The sequence below is a fragment of the Chionomys nivalis genome, chromosome 11 (genome assembly GCF_950005125.1).
Source record: "Chionomys nivalis chromosome 11, mChiNiv1.1, whole genome shotgun sequence".
NCBI classification, from domain to species: domain Eukaryota; kingdom Metazoa; phylum Chordata; class Mammalia; order Rodentia; family Cricetidae; genus Chionomys; species Chionomys nivalis.
The window spans coordinates 44,833,324-44,854,181 of record NC_080096.1 but is presented as its reverse complement, the minus strand read 5'-3'; the positions used below and the strand labels follow the sequence as shown (position 1 = coordinate 44,854,181).

The following is a 20,858-nucleotide window of genomic DNA, read 5'->3' as shown; positions in this document are numbered from 1 at the left end:
CCTGAGCTGTCAATCATCTTTCTCTTGTGCTGGTGTAGACCTTAGTGCGTATAGCAAGGAACCAAGCTAAGTGTGTGAGATCTGGGATCAAGAGAAAATGAGATTATTGATTATTCATACTGGACACTTTATGAATCAAAAGTTCCCCTGGCTGTAAAATGAGGAAGACAGCATCTACTTCAGGAGCTGTTAAACATCGGGAAGTCTGACGTTCTTAGGATCATGCTTGTCGGAGTAGGTATTCAACCAACTGTAAATATTAATATATCATCATCAGATTGGCATGCCTGTATCCTCTGTTGAACTGTTATCTTGTTTTAGTTGCTAGACCTTGCTAATTTAGTATGGAGAAGATATTCAAGTTTCCAGAAGTGAGACAGGAAGAAGAGAGAGGCCTGGCGACTTCCATCCAGAAAGACCAAAGACCTGTGGGCTCAAGACTCAGTTTTCCCTTGGATAAACTGTACAATTGTACCTCTGTGGACTTTTCAGTCTGTGAAATGCATTATTTTTATCAGCAAAATGGGCTTGCAAGGACTCACCTCAGAGCACAGTTTTCCGAATGGTTTGAGGTGACGCAAGCATACATGTTTGATAAATTATGAATTTGTCAAAATATCACAGCTATGAGATTCAGATTCCGTGTGGCTTGTTTAATCTATTAACTACTAGTGACTTTTGTTGATATAGGAAAAAGTCCCGCGTTAGGTGTTTGGGGGAGGTCTTTGATTTTAGGAGGTTTTCAGTGTGCCCAGGAGATTAGAAAGCACAGTGTCTGCCCACAGCCATCCCAGATAGCTTGAGAGAAGTTCCAGACGAGGCCATTGACCCTGGTGGCCTCCACAGTGTGACGGCAGCAGTAGCAGCAGCAGCTACCACCTCAGAAGCAGTCCCTAAGTTAAGGTATATGCAGCACGTGCTCACATCCACCTGCTGCTGTGCTTGGCAAACATCAATGGGATCAGCTTCTCATTCCTCTCCAACATACTCAAAAGTAGCCCGTGACGTCACCCATGAAGCAAATGATGATGTGGTATGACTGGGTGTGGCGAGAGGCTTACTGCGAGAGGGATGGAGAGTGAGGACTGGTTACTGGCAGCTGGCCTCCACCCGGAGCTTTGTGTAGAGAGTGTGCGCTGTGACTTTGCTCTTCCCCCTCACACCCAGAGCCCCTCCCTCCTTCCTTAGGTGTGAATCCTTAGACTGAGGCCTGGGAAGCCCCAGGAGAACTGCCTGTGGAGCGCAGCACCCAAGAGCCTCTTAGACTGTGGGATCCATGGAATCTTTCCTTTGAGGAGGATCTCTCACTCTGAATGCCCAGAAACATGGCCTTCTTTCCCTGTCTCTGGTCCTTAGCCTGAACATCTCAAAATGACAGCTAAGGCCACACAGAAACGCACTCTTCACTCTGGGCCATCTGGGCTCCTCAGAATGCCCAGGGAGTGCTGCGCATTTTCTCTCCGTGTGAGGTTACATTACACAGCGAGGGTGACTTCAAACATTACAGGCCAAGGTTTCGGCAAGGCTGTGTTCCTTCCTAGAGACTGAGGGAGCACTCATGTTCTCGTTGTTTCCATCTAAAGGCTGCTCACACTCTAACTCCTAGCCACTTCCTGTCTTCAAAACCAACAAATTAAACCTTCCCTGTGTCACATCGCTGAGACCCCCAGCTGTTCTAATTCTCCTGTGTTGCTCCTTGCTCTTGAAAGAACTTTGATGTCATTGGTCCACCTGGATCATCTCCCACTAATCTTGTTCAGCTTGAAGTCGGCCTGGGCACAACATGAACTCTGCTGTCTTTCCTCCTCTGCCAATGACTTTGTAAGCTAACAAACCTTGGATGAGAGAGACTGAAGATTCAATGTGCCAAAGTGTTTGGGAGGCTGTGACCCTGCAACCCCAGGTGGGACAGTAACCTTAGGCCATCAAGCCCTCTGAAATAAGCTTAGCAAACAGGGTCCCCCCAGTCAGCTGCCTGCTTCTGCAAAGGGTTTTACGGTTTTATGGGACCCAGCCACATGTGTTGCCTGTGGGCTTTCACACTAACACAGCAGCTGAGAATTTGCCAAAGACCAATAGCTAGTCCAAAGACCTAAAAACAAAGATGCCCACCTCCCGTTATGACACTCGATACATCTGTGGTTCTGACATTAACTCTTTACAGCCTCACACCCGATAAATGTCTTCTTCATGCTTGTTCGTTCTCCCATCTTCCCAGTCCCACCTCCGTTAATTCTAGCGGTGCTTTCTCACCATGCTCAATGGCCATGAGGCTAAGTCAAGCCTTGCAGCAACTCTAAGCTCCCCTGAGTATCAGATTCTCTTAATTTTGACAGATGTCATTTCCTCTGCTCAGAACGCATTTACCATTTTCCGCTATCCCTTGCCGCCTGTCACACTCCTATTCATCCTGCATTACCCTGCCGACATGCACCTTCCTCCAGGAAACCTGCTGCGAGCACTTTACTCAAGGAAAGCAATCAGTCTCCCTGAAATAGTCTCTAGGGACTGTAAATCCCCCAGCGGTAGGGGCTGTCATGTTTACTGGTAGTATCCTCAAGCACTGGGGGAACTGTAGACAGTGGCTGAGGCTTTTGTGGATTTTAGTTGTCTTCTCTGTGCTCGGGTATTTTACCATCTGAGAAGCGAAGAGACGGGTAAGACATGGTTGGCCTCCAAGAGCCATTTTGGCTTTAAGAATCTGTTCCAACGGGGAAACCCTGGCGCTGTGGCTTACAGATTGAGAGGAGAGAGCAAAGCAACCTCCCACATTAAGCGCGTGCCCCGAGGAGCTGGGAATCACCCCACCACAGGTGAAATGGGGAGAGAGCACGGAGGTGCTGAGCTCATCTGTAAATATTCCCTGCTGATGTTCCCCCAGGAGCCAGTCAGAAGTCAGTGAACCTGTCCAGGCGTGTGGCACTACTCTGTGGTGCTCCACAACAAAGCTCTGTCCTTCGCTGGAGATCCACCCCTAATCCTGTGGCTACAGGGGAATCAGGCCGTGTCACATGATCTAGGCATCTTTCCACTCGGCACCCACCCCCCTCATCTCTTGTGTTCCACTCCACAGCTTAGAACTGGGTGAGAGTTGTCCATTTGTGCCCCATTGCTTATGAAGATCTATTTTTTTTTTAAGCTTCCAAAGCATGGCTTAGAACATAACTGTTTTTCTTTCATCCTGGCCTCAGCACCTTTATTTCCCTGCGTGGCTGGCTGTCAGGCTAGGTCTTTACAGAGGGGTTCTCTGCAACTGCTCATTGAGCCATTTCCCACTGAGAGCCCCCTTAAATACACTCAGTGTCCTGATTGCCCCGGGCTCTCCTCCTTGCAGTCCCCCTCCAGATCCAGTCATCTCTGCTCATTTCAGACCGTGACCCTGCCCTGTTTTTCTTCCACGCTAAGTCCTACGTGACATCTAGCCGTTTCCTGTTTTCATCCCATTTGGGCCCTGCCCTTCTGCCTGTGGGTGCCTCTACCTGGTTTGTTATTATGCCCTCATCATTTCTGTTCTGTGCTCCTTTCTGGGCCCATCCCAAGTCACATGGTTCTTGAGGGCAGGAAGGACTGAGGCTTTTGTCCGCTGGAGTATCTGCTCTTGCTGTCCCCAGTGTAATCCACTGCGGGCTCCTTAAACCCAGGTGATCCATTCCTGTCCTGTTTGCTACTTCTTGTCCACCAGCCTGTCATTTGTAAATTAATGGTAATAAATCTCCCTTATCAGGTTTGGGGTGTGGTTTTTTTTTCAAATTATTTCATTCAAAATGCATATAACAACCTCAGCCGATGGTTAAGCTTTATTAAGTGCCTAATGTTTAGCCAGTGAACTTTTATTAAGTGCCTGCTGTTTACCCTGTGCTCCTCAAGTCTGCTGTTAGCAATTTCAGTGGTCTTTCTTAGAGATGAACCATTCATTGGTCCTCAGTTCAGACCCGTGTTCCCTCCCACAGAAGTGCCATATGGGGACGTGACATTCACAGGTTTACAGTGTAAGAAGAGGACTCGGCTGGGACCATCCCCATCTGTCTCATCCTTCTGCGACCTTCCCCCGAGATCTGGCCTATTAGGTGCCAACTAGGGCTTTCCGTTTGACTGGCTGGCTAGGCTAAGTAGTTCCTAACCTGCACTACAACTACTTAGAATTCTTTCAGAGCGTAGCCACAACTCATTCATTCAGTGAATTCAGCTAATGAATAAACCAAATCAAGCAAACGTTTGCAAAACTGAAGCTGGAAGGCGGCTAAGCTGACTCAACCTCAAAATGGCCTCTCCGTTTCTGCCCCGACACTAGATCGCGAGCTATTTTAAAAATGCCTAGTGATCTAAGTTTACTGCTGTGTCAAACAACTCAGTTTGTTCCTGATTCAAGTGAACCTTTTAAACCAGATAACGGGATCGTTGACAAGTGCCAGAAGAAACGCTATGGAAAAATAATGAGCTCCCTAACCTTGGCCAATGAGAAGACTACTTTGGAACAGTGTAAGATTGCATTATCTAGATTTTCTTCGTTTTCGGGTAGTTTCTGAATCAGTTTTCAACTATATATGTGAATATGTGAATCTGGAAAAAAAATGGCCAAAATGGCAGAAGTGGCCTGCCCAAACCCAAAATTCCCATTAAAATCCTTGTCTGTCTGTCTCTCTGTGTTCCGGGAGATTGATTGAAGCCAGTATTTTCTACCTAGCCTGCACGTTTACATTGGCTGCGTTTTACTGGTAAATATTGGTCTAAAGCAAACAATGAAATCTTTAATCACATTTAAACAGACCCTGCGTTATTCAGCAGCAGACCCTGCACCAGAACGGAAGAAACTGAGAAGGAGCAGGCACAGCTGACAGCTACAGACTCCAAGGGTAAACCGGGAAAAATCAGAACTAAACTTCTTCGGAGGGAGAAAGGCCAGGAAAGCCACTGCGGCAATACAGAATTTTGTTTTTCTAAAGTCTGGAACTGTGTTCAGTGAAGTGACGTCGATTCCAGACCCGGGGAACTCGGGGCAGCAGCGGAAGCAAGGCTAAATAAGGAGAAGGTGGCCGAAGGAGAGCCAGCTAGCTGTGACATACTCGGCATTGGCCTCCTCAGACTCTCCAACTGTTCTTGTTTGCTATTGTGTCCACTTGGGTTGCCATGAAACCTGGGCCCTAATTTTACATCTCCTTGCAAGTGCGAGAGCTGCCACACAGCAAGTGTTTGTCTCCTCAGGGAGGCTGCAGAAGGCGCGCTGCTAGCCTTCCCTAACACACACACTCCACCAAACTCCCGTCTCGGCTTGGCCCGTCTCATCTATTATATTCACAGCCAGGAGTCCCACCCGCTCATCTAGAAACCCCTAAACTCTTTGAGAGTCTGAATTTCCTTCTGGGTGTTCCTTCTTCACATCTACCACTTCTGAGCCCCACCTCCACCCCCCACATAGACACAAACTTCAGAGGCTTAGATGCTAGCTAAGAAAGTCTTCAAGAGGACCGGCTGTTTTATCTCTAAAATCTATGATTACCTCTGCCTAATGGAAGCATTACACACCCTGTGCTGGGCTGAGTGATGGGATCTGAGGGCAGGGGTCCAGTGGAGATGAACGCCCAGCTCTTTCTGAAACTACTTGAGATAAATAATGGGGTTTGGGGTCGATTGATTTGATTGGTTAGCTTGGTTTATTTGAGACAGAATCTTTCAGTGTACGATTGACTGGCCTGGAACTCACTGTGCAGACCAGATAAAACCAACTCAGAGAGATCTGCCTTCCTCTGACTCCCAAGCGGACTAAGGGCATGAGCCATCATGCTTCTTTTCTGTTGTTATAAAATTAAAATTAAATTTCATTAGCTATCCAAAGAGACTGGGAAATGGAACACCTAGGAAAATGGTGTCTGAAAAGCATCAAATGGGATGTTTAGGCCCAAATTTGGATTCGAATAAGACTCTTGGAATAATTTTGAAAAAAACAATTTCCCAGAAGCCAGTCTGAGAGAATTTAACCTCAGAATGGCCCCAAAGGTGTTTACATGTAATTCATAAACTGATATGGTACTAAGAATTAGCTGTAAATTCAGGCTGGATTAGAGACTGGGTTCTAGCCAATACTTACTGGACAAACCATGTAGCCTTTCTGAGCTTTGGTTTGCTTGTTCAGTATAAAATATGAATAGTAACTATTTACTGGGATTGTTTCAGATATTTGATGAGTTGATATACACAAGTTCTCAAGTCTTGCTTGACAATAGAAAAAATAATAATAAGTCTTCTTGGGACTTGCTCAGCACAGAGCCGTGAGAGCCTTTGTGATCACTCTGGGCAAACTCAATAAGGCGGAAGTTCAGTTCTACTCTGTCTGTGACTTTGAGAAAGTTACTAAATTCCCCTGTTTCTCATCCATAAAATAAAATTACCTATTACATATATTAGGCCTTGGAATATTATGGTTTTAGCTACAGTCTTATACTCTGGGACAGTATAGCCCCAATAGAAATATAGTGAAACCCCTATAGGTAATTAAAAAAATTCTGGCAAACACATGGAAAGAAATAAACACTTTTTTTTACAATTCATTGTTACTTTATATGTATGAGTTTTTCTGCATGTATGTTTGTGTATCACATGCATCCTCAGTACCCTCAGAAGGCAAAAGAGTATATTAGACCCGCTGGAGCTGGAATTACAGATTGTGAACCACCATGTGGGTTTAAGCAGCTTTCTCTATCTAGGCATCCACTTCCCAAATAACCAAAAGAGAGTCTTATTATTAATTATAAACGCTCAGCCAATAGCTCAGCCTTATTACTAGCTAACTCTTACATTTCAAACTAACCCATATTTCTTATCTACCTCCTGCCACATGGCTCATGGCTTGCTACCTCATTTTCTATAACTCCTGCTTCCTCTGTCTCCTGGTATCTCTTCTGACTCCATCCCTCTTCTTGCCAGCATTCTCAGTTTAGTTATCCTGCCTAAACTTATCCTGTTCAGCTACTGTCCAGTCAGCTTCTTTATTAAACTAATCACAGTGGCATATATTCACATAGTGTAAAGGGATATTCCACATGTGAGTGCTGGCAACTGAACCCAGGTATTCTGCAAAAGAGACATATGCTCTTAACCACTGAGCAGTCTCCCAAGATTTCGAATACAAATAATTTTAATAAATTAGTTGGCTTAAGTTATATCTAAAATACTATTGTTTCAACCTGTTATAAAATATAACCATGTATTGAGCTATTGTCTTTAATTTTTTTCATACAAAAAAAAAGTTACATTTACCGCATGTTTTATATAGACTAGCCACATTTCAGGTACTCTGCAGCTACCCCTGTGAGTTTGCTCTCATATTGGATGGAACAGAAGTCCCAGATTCTAAAGCAGTTCATGGCACATGAACTATCAAATGCAAAGCCACTCTCAGGTGACCTGCCTAAAGTCCTATGCGACCCGAGTCACCCAAGATAGCTCTGTGTAGAGACTCTTTCCTAGAGCGTGATGAAAGAGATTTTAGGCAAAAACGTTTTGTGAGATCAGAAAACTACCGGTCTCCTCTCCACAAACCACATTTGAGCTCAGCAGGAGACTCAATACTTTGGCTACCTACTACCTCTTGATATTTCTTTTATTCTCAAAATAAAGTCTGGGTCCTGGAGAGATGGCTCAGGGTTAAGAGCATGGACTACTCTTGGAAAGGATTGGGGTTTAGTTCTCAGCACCCATAATAGGAGACTCACTAACACTTGTAACCCCAGCTGTGTGATATCAGATACCCTTTTCTAGACTCTGCTGGTACCTGCACTCATGCATGTACACAGACACATGCAAACACCACACACACACACACACACAGAGAGAGAGAGAGAGAGAGAGAGAATTAGAAGTAAAATAAATATTTTTTAAAAACAAAAATAAAGCTAAAATTAAGATATAAATAACCTTCAATTCCTTATGAAACTCACCTTAATTTGAGACATTATTTCTTAAGCACCTGTTTTTTGCTTCAAATAGCAATCTCTGATAACAGTTTATTTCATGCATATCCTTCACCACGCGACATAATGTTACAGCGTGCTACAATCAAGGCATCAATTCCTCTTCTTAAAGGCTCATTACATATAGCAAAAACAAAACAAAAAACAGAGAACTTGGAGCCGACATGACTAGAGTCAAGTCTCTGGGTTCTATGCTTGCTAGTTACGAGACTTTGGTTGAAACGCTGCAGTCCTCCAAGCCTTTGCCTCTTTATGATGTAGGGACAACCGGACTACTCAGATAAGGTATGATGAGGATTCAAAAGAATGACATATAGACAGTAATTTGTATCTGCAAAGCACTAGACAACTGTAAAGTGGATTAAGAGATTTATAAAGCACTTTGCACATACACCATTCTTTTGTTGCAGTATTCAATGGCTCCGCATTGCCTGCCAAATAAAGCCAGATTCCTTGGTCCAGCATAAAACATTTTCCTGAACAAGCTTTGCCTGTGACTATATTACCCCTGCAGCTTTATCCAACTCTACCCAAAGCCAAATGTTCCAGAGAGAGAACTGGCCTATCTGCTACTCCGAATGGAACTGGATGGTGTGGCTGACTTCTGACCTGTCTGCATGTGCTCCCCTGCTTGCTCCAGTGTTCCTGCTCTCAAAACCACACCCATTCTTCACCATCTCCAAGGCTTCCCCCACCTTCTTATCCCTATGTTCTTAAGCTCTATCTGTGCTGCCTCTGAATTTTGCTATATATATTACAATTAATATATACATATATATTATTTTACAATTAGAAATGTCACTTGGGATTCTAGTAACATTTAGTATATAGAAATTGACAAATAATTTGCTGAAGAGAGCCGTTTGAGGACGTTAAAATCTCCAACTGATTTTGTAGAAGTCCTGTTGATGGATGGACAGAATGTCCCACATTTTTAAACTAGTCACTCTAAAAACCTAGGCAAGAATGCAAAAGAAACTCAGAGTTCATTACTTTTTGTAACACTGAATAAGTCACTGGAAACGAGAATGGCTTATATGGAGACTAGTCAAAAGGGATAAGGAACCAAGAATTGTTGATGCCTTGTCTTTGGTACTATTGATCAGCACAGGTCCCTCTCCCTTCACTAATGGATATCCCAATATTCTGATATTTTGGGGAAGTCAACTGGCCTTTAAGGTTAGCATCTAGTGGTGTGATGTAAGCAGAAACAGTTGGGTAAAATGAGGCCAGTTGAGAGCAGTGGTCAGCAGGGGTTGTGAGAGCTTAGAGGATTTTAATTCAGCCTAGAATGCTTAGGAAATGGAGAAGCGATGGCGTCAAGCCAAATCTTGAAAGATAAATATACACAAACCAGGTGGGCCAAGCTGGCAATGCCACTGCAGGCAGGTGCAAAGGCCGACGCCAAGATCTCTCAGCAGTGAAGCTGAGGGCTGGAAGAAAGGAGCTATTCAAAGGCTTGGCTACCTGCTCTCCCAGTTTTATGCTTACACAGCAATCGTATGGGTATAATTTGGTGATAAGATGACCAGAAGGCATGAAAAGCCTTTGATAAAACTCTTCCTCTACATGTATTAACCTCTGACTTGTCATTAGATTCTTACGCATAGGACTAGTTTGTGTTGAATGAACTCAGAACATTCTGATAAAAGTCATGTCTCTGGACCTGAAAATCTGAAAGGGTGGTGAGTTTTCACCCCTCAGGAGGTCAAGAGGTTTTCCCTCTCAGATGTCTCAAGTCCACTTATCTCTCTCCGTCTCCAGTATGGCTCCACGGTGCTAGCCACCATCATGCCCTGCAAAGGCAGCTGTAATTTAAAAGTGAAGATATTTAAGTTTGTACCAGTTGCTGGAACCAAATACTTGAACTGGACAATAGAATTTTATTTCTCACCATTTGGGAGGCTGAAGTCCAATATGAGAATCCCAGCATGTTTACTGTTCTCTGTTTTAAGATACATCTTGTAGCAAAGAATTCTTCTATAGGGGACACTAACGTGTCCTTCTTTGAGAGGCAGGGACAGAAAGCCTAGGTCTCTTCAGTCCTTTAATAAGGTTGCTAATACCATTCGATGAAGGCATTACACATATAACTTATTTACTTCTTAAAGGCCCCATCTCTTAGTTCTACTACACATAGTTAAGATTCATTATAAAAACAGATACTATTGTTCTTATTGTGGGGGTGAGGAAACCAAATGAACGTACAGAGCTTAAGTAATATCTCCAAGATTGGTTGACAGAAAGAGACGAGTCTAGACCATAACTTCCAGAACAGTGTTCCAGGGACCAAGTTTTAAACCACTACCAATGATTCTGTTCCTTTAACTTTGGAAGTATACATTTTGTTGTTTTGTTTTTTTGATCGGATGAGCACAAATTTTCATTAACAATCAAATGCCCAAGTCACAGTCATTCTGGAGAGCAAATTTCTCAGTTGGGTAAAGGCTGAGGTGTGTGTGTGTGTGTGTGTGTGTGTGTGTGTGTGTGTGTGTGTGTTGGGGGCGTGGCAAGAAGCAAGATGAAAACAGAGCTACCAGCTGGCACACCAGGGACCTCACATTGCTTTGTGTGCCTCCAAGGAAGACTAACTCCAATGGTGACCATGTGTTTATAACATTGCTTGTGGCTTATTTAAAAAAAAAAAATCCACAGGACTTTGAGTGAGAGAACCTAGGTTTTCTATCTCCCCTCTCTTTCCCTTCTACCTTTTCCTCTTTCACTTCAAGCCTTGGCATTAGTTGGGGGACGTGCCTAAGCCTCGGTTTTCCATGTGCATCATGGAAACTGCACATCATCGCCGCTACTCTGTCCCATGGGGCTTATTTTTCAAGGGAAAAATGAGACATGCCAGTGAAAGTGCCTGGTAAGCTGTCACATTATATACGCAAACGCTGGTTGGGATTGGAGATTTGCAACTTGGAGTCTTGAGAAGTTGCTAAAGACAGCAGCATCAGAATGACCTACTTTTTGGCTGTGAATTCCCTTGAGGGCTGTGAAACTCTCCGGCGAATGCACCCAGAGTGAAGTCCCTGTCATAAGCAATTGCAATATCCCATATTTGTAAAGACACATGAACAAAATCCAGCCTAAGGAACGCCCACCTAAGGCTCATAAATCGTTCCTTTGGAAGAACTGCACTGTAGAGCGTGTGAGTGTTCTCTAGTGGCTACACTTTGTTCTAAGAATGTTCTACTTAAGGTTCAAAACACATGTTTTTCTGAGATGTTGCATTCCAACATGAGTGTGTTTCATTAACTAGCAACATTAAATACACAACTTTGAACACCACAGCTTGACAGGAAGGAAGACACTGTTAATTGCAAGAGACCAAATCATAATAAAGATCACCAAATAAATAGGCCAGTGGCATCAACCTGTTTAAATAGCAAGCCTTATTTCCATATAGATGAAACTATATTACATATTAACATATATTCATTCCACTATGGAGAAGGACATAATGTAATAAGCATGCTAACTTTGGGGTACCCTGCTTCTTTCAAGGCCCCCACACTAAGTACAGAAGTAGAAGTTTGTGCATAACAATAAGGTCATGAGCTGAGTGTGAAGAATCTAACAAACGTGCATGCCTCACTTCCTTGGAAAAACAGAAAGGAAGCTGGTAAGGCCTCTAAGTTCATAAACTCACCATTTAAAGAATGGCAAGTGGGTCTCTGACTAGTCAACACCATGGACAGTTGGGTTCCTCAGGCGACTTACTCAGTGTTACAATCAGCATGGTTCACAGCAGCAGGCCTGACACACAGTAGATATTCAGTGTATTTCTGATGAGTGGATGAATCAATGAACAGTTTCATGTACAATTGTTGGTGTCTGATAGGTTACTGCTCTGGTATGTCAGTAGGATTTGGTGAAAACCTACAGCCTAATCTAGACAAGTACCAAGGAGGCATTTTCCTGAAGTAACCCAGCAGAAGGGGCATTTGTGGCCACTCTTACCTGTGTTCCCTTCCCTGGAGCCAAGCTGTTTCTCTATATGATTTAGCTATGGAACATGTCAATCTACTCTCAGGAGAGTGGAAACCAAAGAGAAGAAGGTGAGAAAACAGAAACAAAACAAAACAAAAAACACTCTCAAGATGTTTTTGGCATGTGTTGTTTGCTTAATCCTCACAGCTGGTGAAGCCTCCGAGCTCTCAAATAAAGTGAAGAAATGAAGGAATGTGATGTGGGGAGTCTTTTGTTCCAGCACACATGGCTTGCGAGCAACTCAGGCAGGATTCACACACAGCTCCATCCGACTCCAGTGCGTGCTGCTGACGTTTGAGTCAATAGCAGCATCCCGGTCGGTTCTATACCAAAACCCACTGATTGGCTGACACCACTCAGCTGTGTGAGACCTACTGACGCCCCAGTTCAGATGCTTCTTTCCATAGCTTCATAGAAGGGAAGGAAAGGCATTTTAAGAAATCCCACTCCTGAGCTTGGTGGTGGCGCACACCTTCAATTCCAGTGCTAGGGAGACACAGATAGGTGGATCTCTGAGGTTGAGGACAGCCTGGTCTACAGAGCAAGTTTCAGGACAGCCAGGGTACACAGAAGAAGAAGAACCCTGACTGTGTAAAAAAAAGGAAGGAAGGAAGGAAGGAAGGAAGGAAGGAAGGAAGGAAGGAAGGAAGGAAAATAATGCCATTTTTGTTTGTATTTGGTGGTGGTGCGGGGTGTTAGTTTTAGGTTAGACTTTCCCTAAATGGGACTTTATTGAAAGAAAACTTACACAGAATGTCAAAAAGAAACAAATCATGAAAGAAGACATAAACTTTCCCCAAATGATCAGATTCATGTAGCCAGTCCCCAAACATGATTCCATCATCATGGCCAGCCCCATAAAAGTCCTTTCTAGTCACCAACATGCCTGTCCCCTGCCCAAGATGATCACTATTTCCCTCCTGCTTCATAGATTCAATTTGCCCCTATAGCACATTATATAAATTGGGTCATTTCAGGTCTCTTTTGGTAACTGTGTTTATTTGTTTGTCTTCTACTATATATGTGCTTAGAAAAATCTACCCTCCGTGTTGCTTGTGGTAATAGTTCTGATCTGTTGGACACACTATGCAAGCAGTTGCCACCTTCTCATGAGAAGAGAGTCATAAGGGAAAAGATATTTACACTTCTTCTCTACCAGAGATATATAGGGGACTATGTCAGAGTAGCATTTAGGCAGCATTCAGATAGCACTTAATTTGAAGGGAAGTTAATATTTGGGGTATCCTATGATGTTTTTAGTCATGTACATTTGTGGGATAGAGCATTTGCCTCTCTGAATTCCAACCTCCTCATTTATGGTGAGTTTCACGGGAGACAGTATCAATGTTGGAAGGGCACCTCGGTCCAAAGTCAGGGGGTAATAAGATCACATTGAGCTCCCTGCATTGCAGGGCCAGGTTTAGGGAGTCTATTTTTTTTTTTTTTTTTTTTTTTTTTTTTTTTTTTTTTTGGTTTTTCGAGACAGGGTTTCTCTGTGGTTTTGGAGCCTGTCCTGGAACTAGCTCTTGTAGACCAGGCTGGCCTCGAACTCACAGAGATCCGCCTACCTCTGCCTCCCAAGTGCTGGGATTAAAGGCATGCGCCACCACCGCCCGGCAGGTTTAGGGAGTCTAAAGTCTGCTGACAGCCAGATCACTGATTTTATAAGCCTTCATATCTATTACATGTTTGCTGACTGGAAGTAGTTGGCTATCTACTCAGAGGTTTCCAATTGCTTTCTCACCATGACTCTTCTCTGGGTCTGTCCGTCTTCTAGACACACACACAAACACACACGTGCACATGTGTACTGCTATTGGATTAGAATGAAAAGACTGGGAAATTAAAATATGATCCCAAATAATAGATAAATTGGAAATTTATATACACAAATGGGGGAAAGGTGAAAGAGCATTGACTGAATAAAAAAAAGTTACTCAGCAGTCTGTACATTGTGATATTATTTAATTTATATGTAAATACACGTACATAAATGAAAATTTTGTACTATGATGTTAACAATGGGGTCCACCACTGAGACTCACATCATGTAAAGGTTTTCTCCTCTACTGTTTCCTAATTTTCTACGATGCATTTGCATCCGATTTGCAATAAAGAAGATACATTTGCAAGACATATAATGATAAAAGGCTTATTGCTTGTTTATGTGCGTATTCTCTGGTTCTACATTCCCACTGAGAGCGGGATAGTTCTCTTGACCTCCTTTTATATGTGAAGAAGTTTAGTCTTGCAGACCTTGGGTAAGTAACCTGAGATCAGCCATGGTAGAAGATGAATGTGAAGGCCAGGCCAGGCTTCTGAGGAAGTGTTACACAGCCTCCCTCTGCTAAGAGCTACTTTAGATGAGCAAGAAAGGGGAAGAGAAGACTCGGGACTGACAACATTTAGGAAAAGAATTGTGCAATTTTAAGTAGAAAAGACCTGGTAAGACGTAACTTTAAATGCAGCATTTTCAGGAACACGGTCACTGCTCTGCTCTAAGCTGAATCCTCTTTAGCATAGAGCAAAATCCAGTCCTGCCAGGAATCTGGAGGGCACTATTGTCTTCAACTTCTCATTTCGCTCTTGGCTTGAGCCCTAATATAAGTCAATCATACCCTCTTGCCTGTCTGTCACATAGAGGTGTTGCAGGGATTAATGAACACTGTGGATTTCCTTTGAGAAAAGAACTATTTAAGTACAATATATCATTACAAGATTAATATTAATTATAATCCTTGTCTATTCATCAAATACAATACCTACTGCCTTCCTACTGAAGGAAGAAAAGCTTCCTCAGCCACCATTGGAGGAATGAAAGGGAAGAAGGTTGACTTTCCCTGTGGCTTCTCCTTGAATATGAGGCTTAATGATAGCACCCTCCATGGTTACAGTCCCTGTTCTTGCTCCCTTGAGACTTGCTCCTGTGGTAACAGCATTGCTCTCTTCAGGACCATTTTATGCAGGACAGGACCAGAGACAGCCTTCTTGAAATAGAACTTCTGTAGTTGCACAGCTTCCTGTGCACAGAAGAGCCCATATTGGCTGCCACAAAGCTCATAGTTTATCTTAGAATTTAGTGTTTTGCAAATGAAGTTGGCTACTTGTCTGTTCCCCCTAGACAAATTCTCAAATAATTTGCTTCTTTGACAGGTGTGTTTGGTTTGTTTGCTTGCTTGCTCTTTGCAGTACTGAGAATTAAATATGGGTTATGTGATTACACACTATCACTGAGCTACATCTCCAACCTGATTTTCTCAACCATTCTCTTTCTCTGATCCCTGGCATCCCAGAAACCATGCAGGCTCTTTCTGCCCATCATCATCTGTGACTACTGCTTCCCACCATCTCCAGCAGAGGCTGGATACAGGCACAAGATCTGGGTTGGGAGAGTGTGCTATGCAGTCTTATGGTGGAGCATAGTTAAAAGGTGTCCCAGCTCTGAGTTGGCAAGGGTACAATACGGTAAAAAGAGCCTGTGTCTACATGAGACAAAAACTTCTTATTTAACATTCTTCTAGCAGTCTTTTTATTGCCATGATAAAGGTCATGACCAAAAGGTACTCAGAGAGCAAAGGGTTTATTTGGCTCCAATTGATCACAGGCCATCACTGAGAGACTCCAAGATGGGAACATAGCAGGAATCTGGATACAGGAACTCGAGCAGAGCATGGTAGAATGTTGCTGACTTGCTTGCTCCCCATGACTCTCTCAGCTTTCTTTTTATACCACCCAGTGATGTGGGATTCCCCTGTGTTCTGTGAATGTGTTTTATTACCATTGAAGAGTTAGTTAATAATGAGCCTGAGCTAATAGGCCAAGCAGTGTTATAATTAATATAGTTTCTGTGTTATTATTTGGGTCTGGGTGGCCAGGAAACAAACGAGCAGTCTCTGCCTACAACCTAGGACCACCAATCACAGTTGGGTAGACCCACCAACATCAATCACGAATCAAGAAAATGTCCCCACAGGGTTAGCTACATGCTGTCTAATGGATGTGTCTTCTCAATTAAGGTTCCCTCTTCCCAAATGACAAATTTGTGTCAACCTCTGACCTAGTACTCAGCAGGTCCAATGAAGGGGTAGCAGTGCCCTTAGGACTCTACTGGGAAACCAAACAGTTGTGTGCTTGTGCTGTGAATTAAGACACTAGAAACCCCCATTGCCCAACACTTGCAACAAGGAAAAATACTTGCCTTGCCTTTCCCAGGCCAGGCAAAGCACAGCAACCTGGCTGCTGCAGGGGAGGTTGCCAGCAGCTGGAGAGCTGTAAGCAAGCAGCACCTCAAGTCTCCTGGAGAGTGAAACTCACCAAGTCACTAACTGAGGCAAAGGTATCACACTATTGTAAAAGTATTATTAGTTATTAGCAAAATCACTTATTAGCAATGAGGAAAGCGGGATGCAAGAATGCCTGGACTCTATGATCTTTGCAGGTTCTCTGTCCGTCTGAAAGGATTTTAATATAAGAACTTCATGGGGGACAATGACAGAGAATACAGAAGCAAGGGGAAAACTCCATGTTCTAGCTCTTCCAACAGTTCTCTTTCCTGGGGTTTGGCCCAGAGGCCTTGCACTTTCATTTTGCCCCAGACTCTGCAAAAATGGGCTGTAGATCTTTGCTGAGAAACCTCATTGAGCATGCAGTTCTGCTATCTCGCTTCCTCTTCACAGTCGCGTCCCCCCTCTTGCTGGGCCTTTGGGTTTCTTTGCTTGCCAGTACTGACTGCTCCTACATACTGCTCATTCACCCACCGAACACTGGCTTCTTTGCTAAGCGCTATAGACATCCTCACACCCTCTCTCTTTCTAAGCTATAGGTGCATATCCTCCTTTGCAGTTGTAGGGCATGGGAGTCTACGATCACACAGTAAGCGTTCAAAGAGAAAGCCAGCCGGCCTGGTTCTTGCTGCAGGGCTGGTGCTTTCCCATCACATTGTATGTGAGTTATTCTGCGTCACCCGCGCCCAAGGCTCTGCAGGCAGCTTGCCCAGGCATTTCATCTCCATCTGGACTGGTATCACCTGGGTGTCTGCTGGGTCCCAAACACCTGGCTGTGGTTTCAGGGCTACAGAGTCACAAGATGGAGGCCAGGGCTAAGTTATACTTTTTCCTGTTACAACCCTGAGTAGCCAGGGATAGAACATCCCTCCCTCCCATTTGTTTCTGTGGCCTCTGCCTTAGTTGTGACACGCAGGGCATAAAATCTTAACTGTGGGGTAAGAATTTGGAAAATATATATATATGAAAAGTGTGTGAAATTATGAAAGAACTAATAAAAAATATTTTAGTAAATAAGCAGCTCTTACCAGGGAAAAGAATTTGGAAAGTGATCGATCTAACAGAATTTCAAGATGAAATAGCCGTTCCAAAAAAAAAAAAAATCATCTGATTAGCCTGAAGAAGAATAGATACAGGTGCAGGATGTTCCAGGATCTGCTGGCTGGACACACACATCTCAGGCTTTCCTGAGGGTAGCAGTACTTCCCAGGCACCATATGCAGCAATCAGGTACCGTGGCTTACTTCTGTGCTTTCTATGTGAAGCTGGGCTGGAGATCAGATCCCCTCTTCCTCGTGCAGAAATGTGCCTTGTGCTAGCTGGTTTATCTTACAGTCATTTTGCATTTCTGCTGATCCCCACAGCTTTGAGTAAGCTCCTCCTCTTCTGGCTGGCCTGCTGCAGGTCTGGTCCCAGTTCCAGAGGCTGCAGGTGGTGATGTGGAAGGCACCATGGCAGTGAAGCTCAAGCAGCTGGGGAGGAAGTAGGGGTGCAAGGATTCTGTCCCTTTGGGCCAACTTTTCTTCAAGAAGCGCTTTTGTTAGGAAACAGAGGAGTTCGAAGGGGTGCTGCAGGTCACACTAGAGAGAGAGGGCAGCCTTGGAGTTGAGGTAACCTTGCCAAGGTGAAGAGGATGGGAGGTCAGGTATGTGCAAGTCAGGCTTGAAATTCGAGTTTTATTAAAAACACCCAAATTCTTGTCTGCACACTGAAGAGTGTGGAAAAGATGGAGGGAGTCACCTCCGGTGGTTTTGTGGGTTTGCACGTATGACATACAGGATGTTGAGCTTTAACCCCTCTTTACCCTGAAGTGTGCACACGCTGTGGGGATAAACAAACGCCCAATTCTACGAAACGAGCCTCTGTGGGCAGGCCACTTCATTTCTCTGGAACCGAACTTCAGTTCTTTCTCTTTCTGTGTCAGGTATTTGCTGCGACACACATAAAATTATTCTTCATGTGATAGTGGAAGACTGTGGGCTCTCACTAGAGCTTCTCCATAAGCATGCTTAAAACCTCTCTCTAAGCTGGCAGCAACGTTGTATCTTATCAGTGTCTGTTGCATGCTTGTGTTCTGGAATGTGTGGGGACTAACTGCTGTTCTTCTCACTTCTACGTGGAGAGTCTTCCTGCTTTATGTATCTGAAGCTTCATTAATTCACCTAAAATTATAACATGAATTCTGTGTTTATTAACCTAGGTCTTAAGTCAATAACCTGAAATATTTATTGAGACCCACAAACTTTTGGCTTCCCATGCCATGCCCTGGGAAGTGAAAAAGAGGAGTGTTCCAATCATAGCCAGATGTATGATCTTGAACACATTGTGTGTATTTTTTTTCGTTTTTGTTTGTTTGTGGGTTTTTTGTTTGTTTGTTTTGTTAGTTTTTGCTGTGGAACACTTTGAAAATTTTCCAGAAAGTGACAAGAGACCCCCTAGCATCAATGCAAAGGCAAGGCGTACATCTGGCTCCACCTGAAAGTCCGGTTCGGAGTTTCTCTGTGACCCTGGCTCTGCCAGAAGGGAAGTCTTGGCTTTGTTTATTATAACAAGAGCCACAAGACTCCCAGGCCAATAAACGTGTTCACGTAAAACTCCAGACAGTTTCTCTAGACTGGAGTCTTATCATCGGGGAGACCTCATTTTACCTCTAGGTTAGGGAGAGAATCCACGAAGAGAAAGCAATAGCTTATGCCTCGGTCTTGCCCAGGGTCAGTGTCGTGGAGTCCAAAGGGACCCAATCAGACCATTTCCCCTAGAATGAATGAGTGCCCTGCCTGGGAACAGCACAGTCAAACAGTTGCCCCACATGGCCATAGCAAGCCCGGTTCACTTAGAAGCAAAGCAAGAGGAGGGGAAAGCCTTCCTCATTTCTCCTCCAGACTGCAAACACTCAGAAATGACATCACACACCCCACAGAGCCCCGGGATGACTAAGGCAGAGGCAGCCTGAGAAAACTCTGCTCAGCCCTGAGTTTTAGGGCACAGTTATGCAGATGAGCGTCTGGGCGCAGGTTCCCGCCTTCTTCCTCTGAGGAAGTTTCTTGGTAGATCACTGACACCTCATCCCGGCGAGGGGGTGAAAACTTGGCACCGGCCACCCCCGGGCAGAACACCAGAGAGAGCTTGGAAGCAAGGAGTCGGCAAGCAAACAATGAAGGAGCAAGGGGCCACCGTCAGTGGCGCCGGGAACAGTCGAGGCGGAGGAGACTCTGCTATGGCCAGCCTGCAGCCGCTGCAGCCTAACTACCTGTCTGTGTGTTTGTTTGCAGAAGAATCATATCAGAAACTAGCAATGGAGACGCTGGAGGAACTAGACTGGTGTCTAGACCAGCTAGAAACCATCCAGACCTACCGCTCTGTCAGCGAGATGGCTTCAAACAAGGTAAGGACACCCCTTTCTCTAAACTACAACTGAAACGCCAGACTGCACCCTGTCCGATGATCTGTCCCAGAGGACTTGGTCGGAGTGCCACACTTTCTTTGCTTGTGCCCTGGTACTACAGTAAACAGAAACTTCTTAATCTGTATTAATACCCAGAAACAAACCTCCGAATTGGTATAGTATCCGATAAAAATGAAGGGCATCTGCGTAGCTTCCAGACCATTTTACAAATATAGATGTCTTTTCTTTCTAAATAGCAGAAAACTAAAATCTGCATGAGTCCACCGGGCAGAGGGTAGGACTTGCATACACGTGTTTGACGAGAAAGTAGGTGCACCACTTTTTAATGAGAACCTTCCAGGCTGACAAATTCTTGCTGGGAAGACGGGCATTGGGGATTTATAACAATTCCTTTGTGATGTTGACATGGTTTGAGAGTAAAAGAAGAAGAAGGAGAGAGAGAGAGAGAGAGAGAGAGAGAGAGAGAGAGAGAGAGAATATATTTTGCTTTTTACCACAGAAAGTTGCGTTTGATATTCTTTTTCCTAATTTTAAAGGTGATATCATTTAAAATTAAAATCCATCCATCGTGGGGGGGAAAGATTTTATTTACAATATCCAGAAAAACTAAACAAAACTTGTGTTGAGTAGCCTTAATTATCTATCATTATCTCATTTGTTTAATTAACATCTGAGCACAGAGTGCTAATTTATTGACATTATATAGTGAAGGTTATTGCTATGTCTTTTTTTCTGCTTGTTTATGTGTTTTCATGCAGAATTTTATCTGTGTGTGTATGTGTGCACAGGTGTGTATGTGCGTTAGAAGTTATGAAGTTATATATACATCTACATTAGTGTACTTGGAGGGAAGGCCTGGACTCTGCACCTCACAGAATTCACCTTCAAGGCCCATACAACAAGGCTTGAGGTGTTGTGCTCTTGTCTGACATTCAGAGGCTGGAAGAAACTTGTACCACACCTACTCTTCCAGCCCACGGTGCACCCTGATCACACTCTCCTTCCTCTTTTCTGGGTAAAAAGCATCACTTTGGAGCAGAGCTTGCTGACTCCTCTTCAGACCATGATGGCAGAGGAAGCAGAGCATCTTTAGGAGATGCTGGGGTGTGTGTTTGTGTGTGTGTGTGTGTGTGTGTGTGTGTGTGTGTGTGTGTGAGAGAGAGAGAGAGAGAGAGAGAGAGAGAGAGAGAGAGAGAGAGATGGTGGTAG

The 20,858-nt window shown here is 44.0% G+C and overlaps 1 protein-coding gene across 3 annotated transcripts in view; it reads left to right on the top strand.

Moving 5' to 3' along the window:
* Positions 1–20,858, top strand: part of Pde4b (phosphodiesterase 4B) — a 533,851-nt gene that overhangs the window by 477,268 nt on the left and 35,725 nt on the right. For all 3 annotated transcript variants that reach the window (XM_057785528.1, XM_057785529.1, XM_057785531.1), the window contains one exon: positions 19,516–19,628. In XM_057785528.1, the coding sequence (XP_057641511.1) occupies positions 19,516–19,628 (113 nt within the window). The remainder of the gene's footprint in view (positions 1–19,515; positions 19,629–20,858) is intronic.